Source organism: Piliocolobus tephrosceles, chromosome 9, assembly GCF_002776525.5.
Source record: "Piliocolobus tephrosceles isolate RC106 chromosome 9, ASM277652v3, whole genome shotgun sequence".
Classification (NCBI taxonomy): Eukaryota; Metazoa; Chordata; class Mammalia; order Primates; family Cercopithecidae; genus Piliocolobus; species Piliocolobus tephrosceles.
Window position 1 is genome coordinate 11,466,630 of NC_045442.1, and position 23,889 is coordinate 11,490,518.

Consider the following 23,889-nt stretch of genomic DNA (forward strand, 5'->3'; position numbering starts at 1 on the left):
CTCTCTCCCAGGTCAGCAGCCTGGAATGGGGAGGTGTCTACAGGGGGATGTTCCCTGGCATGGCCCTTGGGCCCCTCAGATCTTACACCCAAGGGGCTGAGAAAAGGAATCCCTAAGATCCCCTGGTCCCGGCCCTGCCGTCCTCAGTGCCCACCCCCGTCTTTCCTAGCTCCCTCTCCACTCATATCCACTCCCTGTCCTCACAAGGTAATCTTCGTATCACAACAAAGCTACCTTTAATTTGAGAGCCCCGAGGAAATGCTGAGCCAGGAAAAGAAAAGTTAGAAGCTCAAGATTTCAGCTGACTTAGCAAACCAAAGTTCCTAAGAATGCTGAGAATCCCAAAGCTGCTGGGGCATGGTGGGGAGGGGGAAGCCTCAAATGGGGTCAGGTGCCTGCTCTTGCGCTCCCACTCAGCAAAGCAAAATAATATAAACAGTTCTCAGCTGCCATCCCAAGGGTGAACACGTGCATGAGAGAAAATAAGTGCAGGGGAAAAAGCGACTCATCTGAGCCCACGTGGGTCCTGGGGCCAGACACACCTCACAATGGCCTTGAGGTTAAGTAGGAATCCTCACCATGGGCCCAGAGGCAGTGTGACCTATCCCGGTCACAGTTAGAAGTGGTGGAACTGAGATCCGCAGCCCAATGCTTCACCAGGGGCTGGTGCAGCCTCTGAGGTGAGCTTTCCTCTCCACCTTCCAGTCAGATCGTCCACGGGGGAGTGGTGAAGAGGGCGCAGTCATCACCCCAGCCCTCTCTCCTGGAGGCCTCCCCCATCTCATATCCCTGCGCACCTGACACAGCCCTTTAGGGTTTCAAAAGAGAAGCCGGTTGAATAGAAACACACACTGCTCAGGGCCCACTGCAAAGCGTGCTAACGAGACGGGTGAGCTGATGCACGCCACTTCCTGGAGCATCCCAGGAACGGAGCCGCAGCCTGGGTGATGCTGGGGTAGCGAGGCAGCCAAGCATGGAGGTGGGCCTGAGGCCAAACCTGGGATTCTGGGACTTAGTTTTCCATTCGTTTGTGTGGGCTATAATTGCACGCAGTGCAAGCCTGATCCAACCGCCACGTCTCCATCCACAAAGGCACCTACGTGCAGCCCCTGGGTAGGAGGAGGACTGAGGCAAACCCCCTCTCCCTATGGAGGAATCTTTCTATAGCTTGGTCCCTGCCCCCAGGACATGAAGCAGGCCTGGCCAAACCCCTCGGGGCCAAGAGAGCTGGCCTACTTCTCCTGAGTCCCAGGCCACAAAGGCCCTTACCACTTCTTTGCCAAGTCCTATAATCTTCATTGTCACGATCATCTCCACCATTGATGAAGCTTTACCATGTGCCCAGCAGCTGCGATCATCTCTAACCTTCTTAGTAGTTGCACAGAATGGGCATTGTCAGACCCATGACATAGGTCTCCAGCTACAGGAATGATCTATTATATTCTGGGGCCACTGGCTTCTCAGCCTGAGTCACTCTTACCAAGAGAGACATAAGCTCTGTTAAGACACAGTTCTGCAAGGGAATTGACTACTTCCCTGAGCTTATCTGCTCTGGGCACTGTAATTTTGATGGCAGTCAGGCAGGGTCTGTTCAGTTCAGACACTTACCTGTAACAGCAAATAGAAACGTTCTTTTACTGGAGGCTTTGTAGACAGCACAAATTAGTTGAGAACAAGTGTAATCACAGCATGGAGGGAAAACAATAAACATTTTCTCGTAGTTATACTATTTACTCCAACTACTACTCCGGATGTCTCTTTCCTCCTCCTCGTTAGGCTGGGCTGACAGGCAGAAAGAGTGCAGCCCAGGGGCTGGATCACACACTCCAAAATGTACAGACTACTGAGAGGGGAGCGAAAGGGTCATCTATCAGTACAACCTTAGAGGAAGGCTATTTGGCAACGAGCTTCCCAAACTTTAAAAATGTGCAAACCCTTTGAGAAAGAGAAAAGCAGCCCCTGGCATCCAGGGGGTAAACCATTTCACAAAACATCTGCACCAGACAGGCCACTTGGACTGCAGTGAATTAAAGAAGAAAAACCAGCCCACTCCGCAAATGTCTGCAGCCGCACTGGACATCATCCAAACCACAAAAAGGACCAACTCTCTCAATCCTGGCTAATATGCATGACTGTTGCTTCTGTACCACTTGCAGCTTTCTGTTACTCTAGTCCTCTCTTCTTGCAGGTCAGATTTATCGAGGCACCCAGTCTTAGAATTGCCAGACCAAAGCCCAGCTTCCTGAAATCCTCCCTGGAAAGACTAACTCAAGTCCGAATCCTATGTCTGCAGCCTTCCTAAGACCCTCCAACCGAGATGCTCAGGGCTTCCTCTGGCGTGTGCCTGGCTCACTTTTGCAACGAGCAATAAGCCCAACTTGCTCAGCCACTGGTCCCAGTGGTCTCTGGCTGGAGTGCAGTGACATCTTTAACCCAGGTGATCCACTCTTAGGAATTTGACCTAAAGAATACTTACATTCATAAATATATGTAAGGACACTCATGTGGCATGCATAATGATACAAAAACATGGACACAATATAAATGCTCATCAGTACGGCAGGGAGGGTTGGTTAAACACATTTTGGCACATGGAATGCTATGCAGCCTTCAAAATGATGAAGAGCTATATTCATCGATATAAAAAGTTTACCATAACATGATGGTCACATTATAGTATTAGGGGAAAAAGTTTCCAAAACTCTATGCAGGATCACCACAGGTGGCTGCACACGGTGGTACTGGGTGGCACTTCTAAAAAATACAAACAGGCCGGGCGCAGTGGCTCACGCCTGTAATCCCAGCACTTTGGGAGGCCAAGGCAGGCAGATCACGAGGTCAGGAGATCGATACCATCCTGGCTAACACAGTGAAACCCCGTCTCTACTAAAAACACAAAAAAATTAGCCAGGCGTGGTGTTGGGCACCTGTAGTCCCAGCTACTCGGGAGGCTGAGACAGGAGAACGGCATGAACCCGGGAGGCGGAGCTTGCAGTGAGCCGAGATCGCACCACTGCACTCCAGCCTGGGCGACAGAGCAAGACTCCATCTCAAAAAAAAAAAAAAAAAAAAAAATACAAACAACAAATAAGATATTTTATAGATGGAGAAAAAGGCCATAAAATGTACAAACATTAACAGTTTCTTGGTTTGGGGGTTATAAGGTTTTTTTCTTACCTGTTTTCTAATCTTTTTCACAATGGAAATGTTTTACTTAATGAGAAATAAGTTTCCAAGCGATAGAAGCTGCGCATTTCTGAGAACGTAGTCAAGGTCAGAATCTGGAGTGAGGCCAGAGCAGGGGTTTGGCCTAGAGAAGCGAGCACCTGGGTAAGGGGTCATGGCTGGGCCCTGGGACGTGCTGTGACCAGGAGGCTGGACCAAGCAAAGGATGTTGGCAGTGGGAAAGAGGCAGTCTGCTGCCCTGGCTTAGGGTGCCTGGCAGGTGAGGGTCTCAGTGGCACCAGAGGCAGGCTCTGCTGGATAGATTGGGAAAGTGTAGCAGAAAGAAAACAAAGGACCTCAGAGCAAAAGACACCATGCATCCCCGCACCCCAGAGCAGCCTGCCAGGCCAACAGCACATGTGTGGTCCTCTCTCCTTGGAGCTGACACAGCCGAACTTCATCCACCTTGTAAATCACAGAGAACACTCCCCACCCTGGCCCCAAAAAGCTGAGGCTGCGTAAGGCCTGTCCTGTTATGGGTGGGGGTTGTCCTCCTGTGAGAGGAGTAGCCTGTAGCCACCGTGCCGAGGCAGAGAGACAGTTGAGCTCTGGGCCATCGGGGCTCTCGTCTGCCTTCCAAGTTTACAGCCCACACCATACATCCCATTGACACACATGTAACCAAAAACACATGTCTACATCCTAATCCCTCCTACCTGTGAATGCGACCTTATTTGGAAACAGGGGCTTTGCAGATGTAACTGAGGATCTTGAGATGAGATCATCTTTGATTGGGGATGGCCTAAATCCAATGCTGGTGTTCTTATAAGAAAGGAGGGAAATCGCAAACACAGCAAGAAGGTCACGTGAAGACAGAGGCAGAGATTGGGGCGCTGCAGCTACACACCAAGTGACACCAAGGAGAGCCAGCAGCCACCAGTTGCTGGAAGAGGAATGGGACAGATTCCTACAGAGCCTCTTGGGGGAACCCACCCCACTGACACTTTGATTTTGGGCTTCTGGCTTCCAGAACTGAGAATAAATTTTGCCGTTTGAAGCTGCAGATGTTTGCAGTGATTTGTTAATGACAGCCCTAGGAAACGATTGCACCTTTTTTTTTATTATTATACTTTAAGTTCTAGGGTACATGTGCACAACGTGCTGGTTTGTTACATATGTATATATGTGCCATGTTGGTGTGCTGCACCCATTAACTCGTCATTTATATTAGGTATATCTCCTAATGCTATCCCTTCCCCATACCGCCTCCCCACAATAGGACCCGGTGTGTGATGTTCCCCTTCCTGTGTCCAAGTGATCTCATTGTTCAAGTCCCACCTATGAGTGAGAACATGTGGTTTCTGGTTTTCTGTTCTTGCGATAGTTTGCTGAGAATTATGGTTTTCAGCTGCATCCATATCCCTACAAAGGGCACGAACTCATCCTTTTTTATGGCTGCATAGTATTCCATGGTGTGTATGTGCCACATTTTCTTAATCCAGTCTGTCACTGATGGACATTTCAGTTGATTCCAAGTCTTTGCTATCATGAATAGGGCTGCAATAAACATACGTGTGCATGTATCTTTATAGCAGCATGATTTATAATCCTTTGGGTATATACCCAGTAACGGAATGGCTGGGTCAAATGGTATTCCTAGTTCTAGATCCTTGAGGAATCACCACACTGTTTTCCACAATGGTTGAACTAGTTTACAGTCGCACCAACAGTGTAAAAGTGTACCTATTTCTCCACATCCTCTCCAGCACCTGTTGTTTCCTGACTTTTTAATGATCACCATTCTAACTGGTGTGAGATGGTATCTCATTGTGGTTTTGATTTGCATTTCTCTGATGGCGAGATGATTGCACCTTTCTACCCACTAACTCCCCTCATCCACCCAGCCTTCAACCTGGGAGCCCTGAGCAAGTCAGCAGCAATGAAGCGATCTAAGGCCAGGCACACTGCTAGTTTAATCTCCAAAGTGGCCTGCTGCCCACTGGCAACTGCTCACCCCTTCCCAATCCTTTCTTTAGATGGGAATGGGGGTTTCAGGATTGACCTTCACACACCAAGGGACTGAAGAGAAAGAGTGGCAGTCTGTTACTTCCTTGACTCAATAAAAGGAAATAGATTTGCTTCCTGAAATCAAAGAGGTTTTGTAAAAACCAAATCTCAGCTAGTCCAATGCATTCACTTAGTTATTTCAGTAGCAAGTCAGTATTTCTCACTAGCTTCATCCTACAAATGCAGCCACGATAAGAAAGGAAATGTTATTGAAGTCTATGGACAAAGAAATGAGCCCAGACAGAGAAGAGCACGAAGCCAAATCTGATTTGACAAAGGTGAGAAAAGACTCAACCCTTCCCAGAAAATAAATTCGAGACATATTTATTGCCAAGATCCAAAGAAAAAAATTTATTTACAATAGAGAATTTTATTTGAAACATGCATTTCTTGTGTTTTAAAAAACAAATCAGCAAATGCAGATCAAGTTTACACTCCTTAAGGCAAGAGTCCCTATGCACGCTGTACATGTTCATATTAAATCCAAAAGCTGCTCACCCTGGGAACGTGTGTACAAAGGGCAAGGCCAAGGTCAGCAATGTGTCTTTTATTAGAGAATCAGACAATCTCCCTGATACAGGAACTCTGAGGTCAACTTGCTATGAATTATACTAGGAAAATGCAAACCAATAGCAAGAAATTCTGATAGTCTCCTTAGTACTGCATACAATCAAATCAACTTTACTTAGAAAGGAAATACAGTAGTGCATACGAAAAAGTGAAAACAGAACCTGTCCATGGAACTGGAGGAACAGCAGTGTGCCGACGGTCATATTGCACGCAACAGTTAAGTCCAAAACATTCGGTTCAGAGTTAGCTCTTCCCCATTTTGGCAATCAGTTCGTCACAAATCTTGGTGAGTTCTTCTATTTCTTTATTCTGGAAGTGTAGACAAGAAAGAAGTTGCTGATGTTTGAAATCTGGCCAATCAGAATGCTCATGGGGCTTTTTGGGGAGATGGGGGTCCACCAGGCCCCCTTGGTCCCAGTGAAGTTATCTAAAGCAGTGAGACAAATGACTTGGAGCCGAATGATCCAAGTATACATCCCGGCTCTAGCTGTGTGATCTTCCACAAGTTACACAACCTCTCTGACCCTTGCTGTCTTTAACTCTAGAACGTAGGTGATAACATGTTTCTTTCTGAGAAGTAAATGAGGTGATAAATGTACAGTTTCCTGGTAGTGACCAGCACAGAGTGAAGGACCAACTAGTCTGGTTCATTTCCCTTTATTTGCCTGTGAAGGATGTGATCTGAGGTGAAGAGGGTCTGGGCTAAAGCCCTCCGTGGTTTGAGACATAGCGTAAGGAGGGTTCCGCAGCTCTGCATGAATGGGATCACTGGCATTGCTCAGAGGCATGCCAAATAGGTGGTATTGGGGCTACAGGGTCATGACGAGGGGTGGGGGCAGATGCAAGCTGGCTTTAAGGTGATTCTCCCACCACAGCTTGCCTGTCTCATCAAGGGAACCAGCCACAGATTTGTCTAGCACAGATGATCCTACACTGTCCATCTTCTCAGAAAGTGAGGGGATCCAGTGGGACGATCCCTCCATCACGGACGGTGTGGCTTTGCTTTCAGATAGGTTACATGCTGGCTCTGATGATGATCAAGTTCAACAGCACAGGCCAGGCACAGTGGCTCACGCCTGTAATCCCAGCACTTTGGGAGGCCAAGGCGGGCAGATCATAAGGTCAGGAGATTGAGACCATCCTGGCTAACACGGGTCTTTAGAAACCCCATCTCTACTAAAAATACAAAAAATTAGCTGGGTGCGGTGGCGGGCACCTGTAGTCCCAGCTACTTGGGAGGCTGAGGCAGGAGAATGGCGTGAACCCGGGAGGCGGAGCTTGCAGTGAACCGAGATAGGGCCATTGCAGTTGGGCCTGGGTAACAGAGTGAGACTCTGTCTCAAAAAAATAAATAAATAAATAAAGTTCAACAGCACAACCAATCTCCAATGGCCTTCTCCAGGAGGGCTGCATCGCTCCAGCATACCGGGGATGTTTTACAGCCAGCTTTTCCTTGAGATTCCCGCGGAAGGTGAGTCTTCACCAAAAGCTTGTCCCTGAGGCTGTGCAGAGCCCTTCCCTGAAAACCTCAGAACTCCTGAGATACGTTCCAGCCCAGACCCACATGCCCTCTCTTCCTAGGTTAGAACTCCTGGTGTCACTCATCATTGTGTCAGTGCTGGGGAAACAGTGGCTCTCCTCAGTGGAGGGGAAGTCACAGTCCTTCCAGCAGCAGGCCCTGCTGTGGGAGAAGCCTGCCTCGAACATAAAACCCTGGCCCACCTCCTGGCTCGAATTTGCACCTGAGGTCAACAACTCAAGAGAGGCGCTGAAAGGCCAGCTGGACGATGGGGCTCTGAACGGGGTACAGCATTGACCACTAATCTTAAAATTACTATTATTGGCCGGTCACGGTGGCTCGCGCCTGCAATCCCAGCACTTTGGGAGGCCAAGGCAGGTGGATTAGCTGAGGTCAGGAGTTCGAAGACCAGCCTGGCCAACATAGTGAAACCCTGTCACTACTAAAAATACAAAAAATTAGCTGAGTGTAGTGGCACACAGCTGTAATCCCAGCTACTAGGGAAGCTGAGGCAGGAGAATCGCTTGAACCTGGGAGGTGGAGGTTGCAGTGAGCCAAGATCGTGCCACTGCACTCCAGCTTAGGTAACAGAGACAGGCTTCACCTCAAAAGAAAAAAATAAATACTATCATTGCCACTATGGCCCCTGCTGGGGCTGCTATTGGTGATTCTCCATCTCCTTGGAGAGCTCACCGCGTGCTGATCACCATGCTAAACACACCCAGGGACTCTGGCCTCCCCTGCTTCCCTCAACAGTGCCTTCAAGGAAGCCAGTATGATCCTCATTTTTCAGTGAGGACATGGAGGCTCAGAGAAGTTAGGGTTGTGTATAAGGTCACACAGCCAGTCAGATGTGGCACGCCTGGAACACAAATTCAGGTTGACCCAGCTCCTATATGGCTTTGCCATTATAATTGTTCAACATCATGTTCAGTGACTGATGGCTGAGAGGCATCGGCAGACCCATTAGAAAGTGATTTCTGGAAGTTTTCCAGGCTCTCTCTTGGCATCATCAGTCACCACTAAGCAAACTGCCCCAGCTTAAAGCTCAGCTCATGGAGCAAAGGTCTTTACAAAGCGCTGATTGGGTGAAATGTCCAGCGCCTCCATGCAAGAACTGCCTGGGTGGATCATGTTTCTGAATCTGTTTAGGACGGGACTGTCCCCTAGATATCACTTAGGTCTTTCAGGGAAGAACCTGTGCGATTCGTTCATTCCTCTGAAAGTTTAGTTTAAGATAATGCAATTTAAACACAGGAAACGAGGGAACCATATCAAACATACACATTGCTACGTTTCTCACCAAGAGACATTTTATGTTCAAGTGCTGCAATGGCCACAGTGACTGTGAAGTATGGTTGGTTTTGATTTCTTTGTTTTAGAGACGGGGTCTTGCACTGTTGCCCAGGCTGCAATGCAGTTGGCTACTTACAGGCACAATCACAGCGCGCTGCAGCCTCGAACTTCTGGGCTCCAGCAGTCCTCCCACCCCAGCCTCCCAAGTAGCTGGGACCACAGGCGCATGCCAACACGCCCGGCTTCTAATATGATCTTCATTTTAATGAAACATTCCATTTTTCAAGTCACCAAATATGCCACACATGGATTATCAACATACAATGAATAAAAAATGGACACTCAACACTAAAACCATAATCATGCTCCATAAATACTGGGTGGGTTCTCACTCATAGGTGGGAATTGAACAATGAGATCACTTGGACACAGGAAGGGGAACATCACACACCGGGTCCTATTGTGGGGAGGAGGGAGGGGGGAAGGGATAGCATTAGGAGATATACCTAACGTAAATGACGAGTTAATGGGTGCAGCACACCAACATGGCACACGGATACATATGTAACAAACCAGCACGTTGTGCACATGTACCCTAGAACTTAAAGTATAATAAAAAATATATAAATAAATAAATACTGGGTAAGTGAGCAAAAACTTGCACTTGACAGTTGTGACCACACATCTTGCTCTGACTATACTGCTAAGAGCAATCATCGAAGCCTACAAAACAGAGGTGGTTGAATATATGCATATTCCAGACTATTTTTAAATGCAATTTTGATATTAAACTGTCTAGTAGCCATCTGTCTTTTTCATCCTAAGAAGAAAGGTAAAGAATTAAGTTAACGTCACACCTATAATCCCAACACTTTGGGAGACCGAGACAGGAGGACTGCTTGAGCCCAGAAGTTTAAGACCAGCGTGGGCAACAAAGTGAGACCCTATCTCTACAAAAATAAAAAATAAAAAAAATTAGGCTGGTAGGGGGCACTGTTGTCTCAGCTACTGAGGAGGTTGAGGCAGGAGGATCACTTGAGCCCAGGTGGTTGAGGGTGCAGTGAGCCATGACGGCACCACTGCACTGCAGCCTGGGCAACAGAAAAAGACCCTGCCTCAAAAAAAAAAAAAAAAGGAAAAGAATGATCTGTAACATGGCAACCAGGAACATCCTGTAGGGCACAGGGCTTAGAGGAGACTGGGTGAGTATCAGATTTGGACCTCAGGGAAATCCATTTGCCCAATGATGCAGGCTTCAAATTTTCACAGCTAGAAGGAACCTAGACACTGAGGTGGGGTGCAAGGCTTGCCCAAGGCCATGACAGATGGTGCAGTGGGGCCAGGAACCCTGTTTCTTGCTCCCCAGGGCTCTTTCCCCAACATCACTTAGGTGGAGTGAGGGCTGGCACCTGCCCAGGGCAGAGATCACCACCGCTTGGCCCAAATGCCCCTCGAGACCACCACCAACCACAGTGGGCAAAGGAGGACAGTCAATCCCCCGGGGCTGGCTGGGCGCTCCTGGGGTAGTAGAGGCCACTCGGGAGGCACATGGATTCCTGATGCCAACAAAGGATGCCCCATCACTGCCTATCAAGGCCCAAAATGCATAAGTAGTGCTGCTAATCCAGGCTGCTGGGCTCGTGGATGACCATGCAGGGGGACCCCAAGGCTCAGGAAACTGACTGGAAGGAGGCTGCACATCTGGAAATCCTCTTCTTGAGAAACACATCCAAGGAGGGAGGCTGGCCCTCACCCACACACGCAGACTCAACAGCCCAGTGCTCAGAGGGCCCTGCTGGGCTGAGGGAACGTCTTATCTGGACACCCAGGGAGACAGTGCTCACAGTGGACGACGGGTGCCAGATCCAAAAGTAGGAAACCTGGGCACAAGCTGAGTGTCCTCGGGAAGATCACCCCTGTCCCTAGAGGCCACCTGGTGCCCTTCCAGTCCTGATACTGCCCTTGCTCTGCATCAGCTGGCCGTCGCTGCCAGGGCCTGGTGGGCACCCCTCCACTCACCAGTAAACATGCTGGATCCAGGGGTTCAAGGGCTACGCCTAACACATTGTAGGCGCTTAATAAATATCCAACAAACGAATGAATGTTGGAAAGGAATGAAAATGGCAGTAAACACACATGCAGGCTGCAATTCCAGGAATGGTGGAGAGGAAGCCGGTCTCAGGGCTGGCATGAAATTGGAACTTCTAGAAGGAGCCAAGGGTATGCGCATGAAACATGAACTCGTCTTTAGGAGCAGCAGTGCCCAGGGAAGCCCAGCCTGTCTATCTGGACTGGCCAGCAGCACAGAGGGCAGCAGCCCGGCCCACCTGGAGGCCACACCCCTCCTGTTACCTTCTGCTCCAGCGTCCTTTCCAGGGCATCCACTCGCAGCTGCTCCTTCCGTAGGCTGGCCTGGTGGGCGGCTTGCTCCTGCTGGGCCTTGCCTCGAACCTGAGCGATCTCAGCATTGGCCCTGCGGAGACAGGGAGCTCGGAATTATCATTCTTTTTTGTGGATCACTAGAGACACCTCCTGCTTCCCAGCTCCGGGCAGGGAGAGTGGTCCTGTCTGGCTCCAGCTCCCACCAACTGGAGCTGGAGCACAGGAGCCCATGAGAACACCAAACCCAATTCCATCGCCATGAGGCCAAGGAGCCGGGGCACCCTGGACATTGCAACATGCATCCTCCACTGATTAAATGATGCTAACTGTGTGTGCCTTCTCACGAGTCTTACTGAAACACACACTTGGATGACTCCCCCTTTCCAAGCTAATGTCACAGGTGCTGCCAGAGGTCCCAGCCTGCCTGGGTAAGGGCTGCTGGGAGGCCCCTGGGAGCCACCCCCAGTGGCTAATGTTACCTGTCCAGTTTCTCCTCTGCATGCACCTTCAGGGCCTGGTACCTCTGCTCCTCCTTCTTCACTCGGGACAGGTACTCCTGTGCACACCTCTTCAGCACCTCTTCATTCTGACACGGCAGGGCAGAGGACAGGCATCAAGCCCACGAGAACAAATGCCCGGGAGTGGTGGGAACCCCCATGAACTCTCGGATGCGGGTGTAACCCCAGACAGGCAAGTCTGCCTCCCCAGCCTGCATGGACCCCCTCCTTGCAGGTGGCTCAAGACCGACTTCCGGCACCCCACCCCCACCCAGTGCTTCCCACAATCTCTCTCAACCAGATCCTCCTCCTCCATCGTCCCCAAACTCAGCCCCACCTTGCGGAAGCCTTCCAGGACCTCCTTCATCTTCTCATATCTCCTGAAAAGGTCGGCCAGAGACTTCTCCACGGAGTTCAGGTCAGCCAGGGCTTGCTCCTTCTCCAGAACCAGCTGCTGCACTGTCTGGTGGGAGACCGACTTCTCTCTCTGTTCGTCCTCTGGCAGGAGAGACCAGGAGCCAAATGATGGAGCCCAGAAAGTCGAAACTGGGTCTCTGGTGCCAGCCGAGGCCTCAGATGCAACTCAGCCTCACCGGCGGGGACACCTCAAACCCCAGCTTTTCCTTGGGACGAACCCACGCCCCAGAGCCCTCCCAGACTGTCTCTAACAGAACAAAACCCAGCGCCCCGGCTTCCCAGACCCGGGCCTGTGCAGCCTCGCGTAAGGAAGAAATGAGCCATCACTATTCCTTAACCTGACCAGTGCAGCCCCTACACAGGTCTATATTGGTGTCCCTGGTGATTCCACGTGGTTGCTGACAGCAAGCAGACAGATCCATAAAGTAAAAAAGAAGACATTGCTAGTGAACTTTGTGTTGGGACAGTTAAAGGGTGTGAGGTCTGGGCTGTGAGGGGTGGGCTCTCCTACGTATCAGGACAGAGAGGTCGTCTGGAAACCCAGAGCCCAAAAAACCGTCTCCTCTGAAATTCCATTCACACAGGCACAGATAGTGTCTGCAATACAGCAAGTGTCATAACTCCAAGGAACATGGAGCTATTTCCATCAAGGTTAGTTTCTCAGTGATGTACAATATAATTCAATGTCAGCCCAGTTCCGAGTGGCTGATCCTGGTGAGAGGAACCATTGTCCTCTGCCCCACCTCTCTGGCCCGTGGCCATTCCAAGCTAATCATCTGCACCAAATATCTAGAAAATATGTATTTTTAGATTTGGGGCACATACACAGGTTGTACATGGCCATACTGTGTGACTGACGCTGGGGTATGGGCTTCTAATGAGCCTGTCACTCAGGTACTGAGCATAGTACCTGAAAGGCAGTTTTTCAACCCTTGTCCCCCTTCCTGCCGTCCCCACTGTGAATTCCCCAGTGCCTTCTGTTCCCATCTTCCTGTCTGTGTGTACCCAATGTGTAGCTCCCTCTTATAAATGAGAATGTGCAGTGTTTGGTGCACTATTTCTGCATTAATTCCCTGAGGACAATGGCCTTCAGCTGTGTCCATGCTGGTACAAAGGACATGGCTTTGCTCTTTTTTATGGCTGCTTAAAAATTCATTTCTACACTTATGGGAAAGGCCTTCTCCGACTACTCTACACAAAACATCCCTCTGTCCTCTGTGTGGATCCATCCCTGGCCCAGGTGTGTGAGGAACCATTTGCTCCCTTGGTGACAGCAAAGGGGGTAAGGGAGAAGCGCCCACTCAGAGCTCCTGGGGAAGGAGCTTAGCAGAGCTGTCTTTGTGCCAGGCCCTGGTCACCGGGGAGGGGCTGCCTGCCACCTGGAATGACTCCGAGGGCTGGCTGCTGCAGACAGATCACATCTGGAAATCACAGAACAGCGGCCGCCAGCGCTGACTGGACCTTTCCATGTGGTGGGCGCCCTGCTGACTGCTCTAGGTGTTGACTGTCCTTAAGCCAGCACTCAGCAGCCAGACCGAGCTTCTAATGTGCACACCAGACCACCTCACTCCTGCTCAGAGTCCCCCCAGTGACCTCCCTCTGAAATGGAAATAACATGCTCTGCCCTCTATCCTTCCTGGCCTCTCCGCTCCAGCCATAAAGGCCTCCAATGCCCCAGGGCTTCCAGGGCTCCCCAACATTTTGCTCAGGGCTCTGATCCCATGTCACCTCCCCAGAGGTGCTAGAAATGGCTCCTCTTCCTCTAGAGTCCTTTATTTTCCTCTTTGCAGTGGCAGCCGCCCCTTGTATCAGATGTGTGCACGCATGCGTGCACGTGTGTGCATGTGTGCCTATGCTAGTGTATCATCAGCAGCTCATCTCCCTGATGAATGCACGCTCTGTGAGGGCAGGCACCAGAGTCTGTTTTGTCCACTTGCTCTGCCCCAGGGCCTAGGACAGTGCCGGGCATAGAGGATGTTTTGATACATGTCCATGCGATGAGTGAACGACTTAGAGCATCACAACCACCCGGGCAGCTTTTCTTACCCTCATTTTACAGAAGGTGCAACAGAGGGTTTAAGAAGCTAAGTCACTGTTCACTGAGAAAATGACAGAGCCCGAACCCAAGTCTGAAGCTGTGATCATAACCACGTCTCTACACAGGCCCCTTGTAATGACAGACCTTGTAGGATGCAGCTCCCTTAGTAGCAGGGAGATTTGGTTGCGTGAGTTCTTTTCCCTTAGGTTCCAGACAGATCTGCATCTTGCCATACCCCAGAACTAGGCACACCGTTACCGTGTGGTGTGGTGCGGTCATTTCCTCAGTTTCAGCTCCGGTCCTGACATAAGCTTGCCCTAAAGTTCTGACCTCTTAGGGTCCCAGTGCCTCGTTTCCAACAACTCTCCCATGTGAGCATGGATGTATTCAGCTGAAGGGCTTGTTCACATGCAGGCTGCTACGCCTCACCCCACGGCGTGATTAGGAGGTCTGGGGTGGGGCAGAGAATATGCACAGGTCACAAGTTCCCGAGTGACACATATGCTGCTGGAGCAGGGACCCTGCTTGGAGAACCACTGGCCCTGAAGACGCCGAATGTCCCTCCCATCTGCCTCTGCAATCGTGGGACTCCTAGAGCTCTCACTACCAGCAGCCCAGAGCTGCCCAGGCCAGTGGCTAGGAGCCTCTGGAGTCTGATTGCCTGGGTTCGAGACTTCACTTTGACACTTCCCATATGCAAGATCTTGAGTAGGGTTTTAAACTCTGAGTCTCAGCTTCCTTGTCTAAAATAGGGGAAAAGAGTATTTATATCTCTTTGCATTTGCAGATTAAATGAGAAACTGTGCATAAAGCCCTCAAGAAGGAGGAAGAGTCCCGTATTGGTAACCCATTATTAAGAGCCTCATTGTCCCTAATAAACTCTGTAACCCCTGGAATCAGTGCCACAGCGTCACAGTGGCTTGCGAAGAGGGAGCTTTTTAACATAGACAGAGATAAGAATCACCAGCAACCTGCTTGCTACACCCACACTCCTAAAAGAAAGGGCCTTTCAACATGTCTCTAGTAATCAAATGCTTGTTTTTATTCTTTGAATTCTGGCTGCTTCCTTAGTTCCCAGCACGCTGTATGGTATATATTCTGGGCTGATTTGAGCCCATGTGTATGTTTCACCTGCCTTGGTAAAGGAGCTGTTTACCAAACCAAGTCCATCTGATTTCTTGGATCCAAGACTTTGCCTGCCTCAGGTTTCCTTTCCTCTTCCCTTTTAAAAATAGAATTACCCCGTTCCCAGGAGACAGAGGAGGCAAGAATGCTTCACAAATCTCTTTGTACATGACAAATGCAGTTAGGTTCTTGAAATCAGGAGAAAGACGCCCTACACTGAACAACAGAACAATGCTCCTGAAGACCTTCCTGGCTTTTTCAGGCAAAACATTATGAAATCATGTCGGGGGAATGCAGCAATACACAAAGCAAAAATAAAAAAAATAGAAAAACAAACAAACAAACAAAGGGTTGCGATGGGCAGGTGTCAAATTAGGGGGAAAAGCGTTTACTTACCAGGCTTGCCTGTTTGTTTTGCAAGCAAAGGGCAAGAAGCAACAGAAAATGGAAGCAAAACAGATAATCAGGGCAGTTGTTAGAAAAGCAGAAAGAAATCAATTGCAACAACCTGGAATGCAGAAAGCACAGAAGTCTCTTTTCGTTCTGAATTCTGAATAGTCACTATTTGAGCTTAACAAGACATATCCTCTCCAGTAACATGTGATGCGAATGAATAACAATGGCAGGACTGATGTCACACTGGTGTGGACCATCTGTGAAAGCTGAATGGAGCAGAGCCAGGAAGAGCTAGCACATGTGGGCCAGAGCTGGTTTGACTTAAAAATACAGCTACAGTCACGTGGCCCTGAACTGCCAATCTCTCTGGACCTGTTTCCTCTTTCACGAGGGATGCTGGTTAGGTGAGTGAAAATGGAAAGAAAAGCGTGGAACCCAGGTGGGCCTCCCGGGCATGTGGCCAAGCATGGAGAGACCCTGACCTGAACCATGCCACAAAGAAGGCACGTCCTGCCCACAGCTACAGTGAGTCCCAGTCATGCCTCAGCCCCCTGCCGTCTTCCGCAAGGACACAAGGACCTTGAAATCTATGGTGACGGGGGGAGGGGGGAGGGATTGCATTGGGGAGTTATACCTGATATAAATGATGAATTGATGGGTGCTGACGAGTTGATGGGTGCAGCACACCAACATGGCACAGATATACATATGTAACAAACCTGCATGTTATGCGTATGTACCCTAGAACTTAAAGTATTATAATAAAAAAAAAGAAATCTATGGTGACTTTAGTCAATGACCTGCAACGGTGGCTGAAGGAATGACAACCACAGGCCTGCCACCCTTCTGATGAAAAAGCCTTGGAATGACAAAGAGGACGGCCAATGGGTGAATGAGGATGGGGATCCGGGAACGGACACACAGTGAGATGCCCCTCTGTGGCAATGCTGCTCCCAGCCAGGGACACTGGAGGAGTCTCACGGGGCCACCCAGAGAGTAGCCCAAGGACAGGAAAATGCTCTAAGGGATTGTGTGTACAGCTCTTGAAGACAAGGCCCCTCAGGCCAAACATATGAGGTCTGGGAGCAGGGGTGGGGATGGGGGGTGATGTGTAGCCCTAATCCCCGGAGCCAGCGTGAGAGGAAGGCAGGTGGCACTCTCTCCAGGGCTTGGCGGGAACTTACACTGCCTAGGATTGAAAAGGTCCTCACTGCTGTCACCTGCAGATATTCCTTGAGGAAACCATGCGAGTCATCTTTCTGTCATGACAAGGACAGAACATTTATGCCAACTAGAGAAATTCTCCACTTCTAATTTTCAAGAGGGAATGTCTGTTTGTATCAACTTCACTCGCTGAGCAATAAAAGATGGCCTGGGTAGGCTTCTCTCAGGAGCAAAAGCTCACGCCCTTTCCCCCGCATTTCAACATTTATCAAAATGTCATCACCAAGGGCAAAAAGAAGCGTACGGCTCTGAGATGGAGCGGGATGTTTCCAGATGAGCCACGGAGGGCCTGAGCGATGTTCTCAAATTGCAAGACTCCCGGAGGCCAAAGAGTTGTGTTCTCCTTGCCAAACACCGCATAAGGAAGACATCAATCCCTTAGCCTGACCATTTTTGCCAGCATTTTCAACTCCAAGAGTTTTTTCTTTATCTTATCCATATGTGTTCATAAATTCTTATACCAATTTAATAAAGAAGTTTCACTTTGAGAGAAAGCATGCACCATGAGGCTAAACCTGAATAGGCTTCTTTTCTGGGTGAAACGAACTTTGTTATAATAAATCAAAATTGAAGCTCCTTTGAATGGAAAGCACTCAATTGCTGGCCTCTTCACCATTGCTGAGGCTACTATTATATTCATCTTGGGACAAGCTAGAGGTGTGATGTGACTCACACACACATCCATATATTTGGGGGTGGGGGCCAGGTGCCAGCACAGTGTCAAGTTTGGACAAATGAAGTGTGGTCTGCAGTGACCTGGAGTTTTCACTCCATATATCCTTAGAAGAAAAAAAACTGCTTATTGGGTCGGGTGCAGTGGCTCACGCCTGCAATCCCAGAGCTTTGGGAGGCCAAGGCAGGTGGATCGCTTAAGGTCAGGAGTTCAACACCAGCCTGTCCAAAATGGTGAAACCTCGTCTCTACTAAAAATACAAAAATTAGTCGGGCATGGTGGCAGGTGCCTGTAATCCCAGCTACTCGGGAGGCTGAGGCAGGAGAATCACTTGAACCTGGGGGGTGGAGGTTGCAGTGAGCCGAGATCACGCCATTGTGCTCCAGCCTGAGTGACAGAACGAGACTCCATCTCAAACAACAACAACAACAAAACCGGTTATCATGGGCTGGGCATGGTAGCTCACACCTGTAATCCCAGCATGTTGGGTGACCAAGGCAGGAGGATTGCTGAACCCCAGAAGTTTGAGACCAGCCTGGGCAATGTAGCAAGACCTCATCCCCAAACAAACAAACAGTGGATTATCATAAACCTAAGCAGATAAATAAATAAATAAATAAATAAATAAATAAATAAATAAATAAATAAATAAAAGCATCCCACAGCCCCAGTCATAATATGATTTCTGAACAGTGACCATTAGTGTAAAAACTTGGGCTTGGAACTTCTGAAAGATCTTTTCTCATTATTTAAAAAAAGAAAAGAAAAGAAAAAACGGCCCAGGCATGTGTAGCTTATAACTTGAGGCCTTCTTTTATCGTGGACCACAGCAAATTTGTCAGTACTGGCTGCCAGGGACGCTGCGTTAAGAAGGATTCCGAGGCAGTGTCCAATCTCAGTGAGAAACAGTGCTGGGGTCAGTGAACAGGGCCTGTCGTGGTCACGGGAAGAAGGGGGCGGACAATCACGCCATGGCCTACCGTCCTTGTCCTTGGGTCCTTGAGGAAAGGCTGAGTCGGGTATTTTGTCATTTGAGTCTAAACTAAGTTAGGGTCTAGGGATTTGATTCCTATTCTCTCCCACAAGCAAAAAGAAAAAAATCCCCCAAATATCCCAACCAAAAGGAATCTCTTTCCCCACGAGGTGGAGAGTCCTTGGCTGGGTCAGATGGTAGCTGGCAGGTGACTGCCATGGCTTCCCAGGTGTGTGAATAATGCTACGGCACAGTCCAGGGGGGGCGTTTCCAAGGAGTCCCAGGGTCTCGGTCCTGGGGCAAAGCCATATTTTCTGGAATGCTCTGGTCCCTCCCTGAAAGACTTCACGCTCCACCAGAAACCCACTCTGAGCCTCCTATCTTCCAAGGCCTCCACATATTTCAGAAACGTCAGGGCCGGCCAGAGCCCCCGCAGGTCAGGACACCTACCTATCATCTGAGCGATGGTCTTCTCGTACTCGGCCACTATTTTCCTATAAGAGAAGTAAAGACACGTTGGAGTCATGACAACAGAATGGTTTCCCATCTCACACAGCTGGGCGCCACAGCCTGGCCCATGTGCAGCGGGGTCCCGACTTCCAGGGTCACCTTCAATGTCAGTCCTCGCCCTGCATGCTCATTTTCCTGGTACATGACTCTAAATATGCCACCCCCTTGTGCAAAGCCTTCAACACCCCTCACTGCCCACTAAGAAAAAAATCAAACCAGGCAGAGTGGTGCATGCCTATAGTCCCAGGTACTGAGAAGGCTGAGGCAGGTGGATTGCTTAAGGCCAGGAGTTTGAAACCACCTTGGACAACAGAACCAGATCCTGCCTATACAAAAATGAAAAAAATGAATGAGGCATGGTGGTGTGCACTTGTACTCCTAGCTACTCAAGAGGCTAAGACAGAAGGTTTGCCTGAGTCCAAGAGTTCGAGACCAGCCTGGGCAACATGGTGAAACACCATCCCTAAAAAAAATACAAAAATTAACCAGGTATGGTGGTCTGCATCTGTGGTCCTAGCTACTCAAGGGACTAATGTGGGAGGATCACTTGAGCCCAGGAGTCTGAGGCTGCAGTGAGCTATGATCACACCACTGTACTCCAGCGTGGGCAACAGAGCGAGATTCCATCTCCAAAAAATTTTAAAATTAAAAACAAAGCCAAACCTCCAGTCCGACAATGGAGGTCTTTATAACCTGGGCCCAACCTCCCTCATCCATCTTACCTCCTTCCACGCCATGTCATGAACACAGTGGCTCAATAAGAACAAATGATTTCTTGTTTGCTCTCGGCCTTCTCATCCCCATGCCTCTGCCCATGTTATTCACTTTCTCTCGATTTCTACCCCTCACAGTCTGTTTCTCAAGGTCCAATTCAAATGCCATCTCCTTCAAGAAGCCTTCCTTGATTTCTCCTTGGAACCCCATCACCTTTTATCTGCATCTTCTTCCAAAGCATCTCATGCATCTGGCATCATTGATCACAAATCTTATCTCCTACTGACCCAGAGTAAACTTCCTGGGAAGCCTCAATAGACAAGAGCTGCACAAAAGCACTAAGACTCCGTTTGTCATACTGCCTCCCAGCTGTCCCCACATGGAAGAACCGATGTGTGAAGAAGTCCCTCCTCCAAAGCCAATCTGCTGGAAGAAACTTCTCAAAAAGAATCAGGAGTTCATCTACATTATCCAATAATTACTCCCCACAAGAGAACCAAGAGCGGGTAACTGTTGAAGATCCAGGACCCTAATGACAGAAGACCATAGAGACCCCCACCCCAGTCAGGAGGCCTGGGCTCCCGCTGAGCTTGCCCCTCCCAGCTGTGTGACCCTGAGCACGACATTCATTGAAGTTGCAGGTGCTCTGCTTACTCCTTGCTACAGTAAGGATTTTCCTAGACCCCACCTTTCGGGGCTGTATGGCAAATTCAGTAAGGGTAAAAGGAATAATGAAAGTAGAATGTATTCTGCAAAGTCTAATGCTGGGTGCCTGTCCTTGGCTGCTCAACCTTGGTCCCAAGGTCAGTGTCTCACCCCAGAATGGACTCCCAAGAAAGGTAACCACGAGATGAGCCCCCGAGGGTTCTTATCGAATCCTACACAGAAGCACTTCTGTGTTTCCTGTCATTAAACAACACCTCCTTGCGTCTCAGAATCACAAAGCTGTGATAGATCTTTGAGGCTGCCCTGTCTAAACCCATCACTGCTGAGGACATGAGGAGGTAAGGGATGTGTCCTTTTGGAAGCGTGGAGAGACCAGGGACCTGAAAATACTTTAGCTGTGCTGTTTTTTCACTTTACCCTCACAATGACCCTAAGAAGCAGTGCTCTCACTGTTCCCAGCATTACTGATGAAGACACTGGGGTGGGGTAAGAGTGATTCAGAAACTCTTCCAGGATCCCAAGGCTGCCAAGTGGCAGAGCCCAGATGTGAATCCGAGCATCAGACTCTGCAGCCTCTGTTCATAATCCTTCTGCTCTACTCTGTTGAGGCATTGTTCTTTACCCCCGTTTTCAAGTTAATAAGCAAAGCGAGGCACAGAGTTAAGTAAGACGCCCCGGAGTGGCTGGGAAGCAGAGCCTGGTTTTCACCTAGTCTAGCTCCAGAGACTGACGGGCTGACATTCGGGCTATCAAATGCCGGCACATCTGCGCCAGCTGGTGACATCTTGAAATCCTACCACGTCAGCTAGTAAATGGCACCTCCTGGGGGCCCCTCAGTGGTACGACTTCTCAAACCACAAACAAGCACTCCCCAGGCACCAAGAAGGCAAAGCTCCCAGGAGGCAAAAGAAATTAGAGACAGAACTTCCAGCCTTCCCGGGTGCCATGCCTCATTTTCAGTGCACGTGAAAAAACTAGAGCCACCCGTGCCCCCCAGATAAGAGACAAAACAAAGAGGTTTAAAAATAATGCAAATGCAGGGCTTTCGTTTGAATGTGAAACAGTACGCTAGGCTCAGTGTCCAGAGGTGGTCACAGGAAACCATCAGCAGAAAGAAGGAACAAACAGGGAAATTTTCAGGAAGATCCTACCACGACCTAGAAAACGGGATATGATTACCCACAGTTCGCTTTCTTCTTAAAATGGCAGCCAGGAATGCAATTGATTTTGGTAATAAACTAGTATCCGGGCTGGGTGTAATAGCTCACGCCTGTAATCCCAACACTTTGGGAGGCCAAGGCGGGCGGATCACCTAAGCTCAGGAGTTCAAGACCAGCCTGGTCAACATGGTAAAACCCCACCTCTACTAAAAATACAAAAAAAAAATTAGCCGGGCATGGTGGTAGGCGCCTGTAATCCCAGTTACTTGAGAGGCTGAGGCAGGAGAATCGCTTGAACGCGGGAGGCGGAGGTTACAGTGAGCTGAGATCGCGCCACTGCACTCCAGTCTGAGCAACAAGAGCGAAATTCTATCTCAAAAACAAAACAAAACAAAACAAAACTACTTATGTACACTATAGATGGTGGCTATATTTCTATTACAATATACCACAATGAAAATAAATCATTTAAGCTAGTCAGGAAACATCCTAAATGTTTGTCCACAGAGACTGTTTAAATTAATTATGTTATATCCATACAATGGACCACTAAGCACCTGTTAAACAGAATGAGGCAGAGAGGAATAAAATATGTCGAAGATATGCTATTAAATTTCAAAAGAGTGGTGGGCCAGGAGCGGTGACTCATGCCTGTAATCCCAGCACTCTGGGAGGCTGAGGTGGGTGAATCACCTGAGGTCAGGAGTTCAAGACCAGCCTGGCCAACATAAGTAAACCCTGAGTCTACTTAAAATACAAAAAATTAGCCAGCCGTGGTGGCAGGCACCTGTAATCCCAGCTACTCAGGTGGCTGAGGCAGGAGAATCACTTGAACCTGGCAGGGTTGGAGGTTGCAGTGAACCGAGATGACACCACTGCACTCCAGCCTGGGCAACAAGAGCGAAACTCCATCTCAAGAAAAAAAAGAAAAAAAAATTAAAAAGAGGGTAGAATAATGTATACTGCATGTTCTCATTTGTTTTGGAGAAAAAAGAGGCTGTTTACACTCATTGTTACATTTGTGATGAGAAATGGAAAATTCTTGGAAGGATTCACACAGAAGACAGTCACCTGTGGGTTGTGGAAGTGGAGGCTGAGTGGGGAGAAGATCTGTTTTGCATTGTACCTATATTTATCTGAATGCATTATTTAATTCATGGGCATGCTATTTTAGTATTAGTAATAGAGTAAAAATACTTTTAGAAAAACATGAACCGTGTGTAACAAAGAAGAGAGAACTTCCACAGAAGATACTCTTCTGTGAACCACACCAGCTGCAGTCATTATTAAACCACTGGTAAGCATCCCTCAGGCACGAGGAAGGCCCAGCTCCCCAACTGACCTCATTTCCATCACTTCCCGCCTGCTTTCTTCATATTTATCTTTCCATTCTGAGACCTCCCTCTCCTTGGTTATGATCTAGTTTCAGGGAGAAGAAGAGAAAGGTTAGTTCCAGATGAGTGAACTCGGCTCTGAGCAATTCATCGATCAAGAAAAGGAGACGGTGAATAAATGTGGAATGAAAAATTCCTACGACAAACCACAATTACGTTCAGAGAACTTCCCTGAGCATAAAAAAGAAAGCAGCGAGATATCAAGACTTTCACAGTGCCCACTGGGGAGCAACTGAAAGGGGCATGCTTTATGTTGTAAATTCAACAAGGCCAAAAGGCCCATCACATGACAGTGTCTAAAGATCAAAACACACGGTTCGCCATACATCTTTGCCTGCAGCGTTCAGAGGACAAAGTCTGTCTCCAAAGACTCTGGCTTTGTGGACCACGGGCATACGTGTTTATTTATAAGTGGCAGGAAGAGGGTAATCACACCACATGCCACAATACCTCTGCTCTGGCAATCTGGAGGGCAGAGTCCAGGTCGGGCTGCTGGAACAGAAGGCCTGCAGGTTTCTCCACCTCGGCGGTCCCAATGCGGGAGTACAAGGCTGTTTTGGAGATGGAGACGTCTGTTGGGTGAGCAGCCTCTCTCTGTGGAATGGTTTTTAATTAAAAAAAAAAAAAGTTAGCATTAATCATATGACAAAGAGGATTACACTCACCCTCTCATGAATGGGCCAGTTGTATGGTTTTGAAACAAAGAACATCAAAAGTATGAGAAAGTGCAGAGACTGATGAACAGGGAAATGCCGAGTCTAGTCTAGGGATGGAGATCTATCATTCTGCACCTGGGCAGGCAGACAAAGGGGCTAATGGCAGAGGCCCCCGCAGCTCTGAGGCCTTGGAGTCCAGCACGTCTGGTACCTGCTTATCTCTGCCATTTATCACACGCTGAGCCACTTAGGCACAGCGCCTGAGAACCCAGGGCACTATTCAGCAGGCTCCACTTCCAAAATGAGATCTCAATGGTGAATAACGTTGAATTCTAGTCTACTAGTCTACGTTTGCCTAGTTTTGAATAACCACAGATTTGATCACTTTTGTAAGACTGTTTACATTTCAATTTTGGGGCCATTTGTTTAGCTCTGTTTGAAAGGATG

The 23,889-nt window shown here is 48.8% G+C and overlaps 1 protein-coding gene across 6 annotated transcripts in view; it reads right to left on the minus strand.

The window, feature by feature from the left end:
- Window positions 1-5,559: 5,559 nt before the first annotated feature.
- Window positions 5,560-23,889, minus strand: part of TACC2 (transforming acidic coiled-coil containing protein 2) — a 234,980-nt gene continuing 216,650 nt past the window's right edge. For 3 of the 6 annotated variants that reach the window (XM_023224385.2, XM_023224383.2, XM_023224382.2), the window contains 7 exons: window positions 23,237-23,380; window positions 22,735-22,811; window positions 18,793-18,836; window positions 11,834-11,994; window positions 11,479-11,585; window positions 10,970-11,090; window positions 5,560-6,111 (listed from right to left, as the gene is read on the minus strand). In XM_023224385.2, coding sequence (XP_023080153.1) covers window positions 6,046-6,111; window positions 10,970-11,090; window positions 11,479-11,585; window positions 11,834-11,994; window positions 18,793-18,836; window positions 22,735-22,811; window positions 23,237-23,380 — 720 coding nt within the window. In that variant the 3' untranslated portion in view covers window positions 5,560-6,045. The remainder of the gene's footprint in view (window positions 6,112-10,969; window positions 11,091-11,478; window positions 11,586-11,833; window positions 11,995-18,792; window positions 18,837-22,734; window positions 22,812-23,236; window positions 23,381-23,889) is intronic. The other 3 variants (XM_023224381.2, XM_023224384.1, XM_023224380.2) reach the window with 3 other exon arrangements.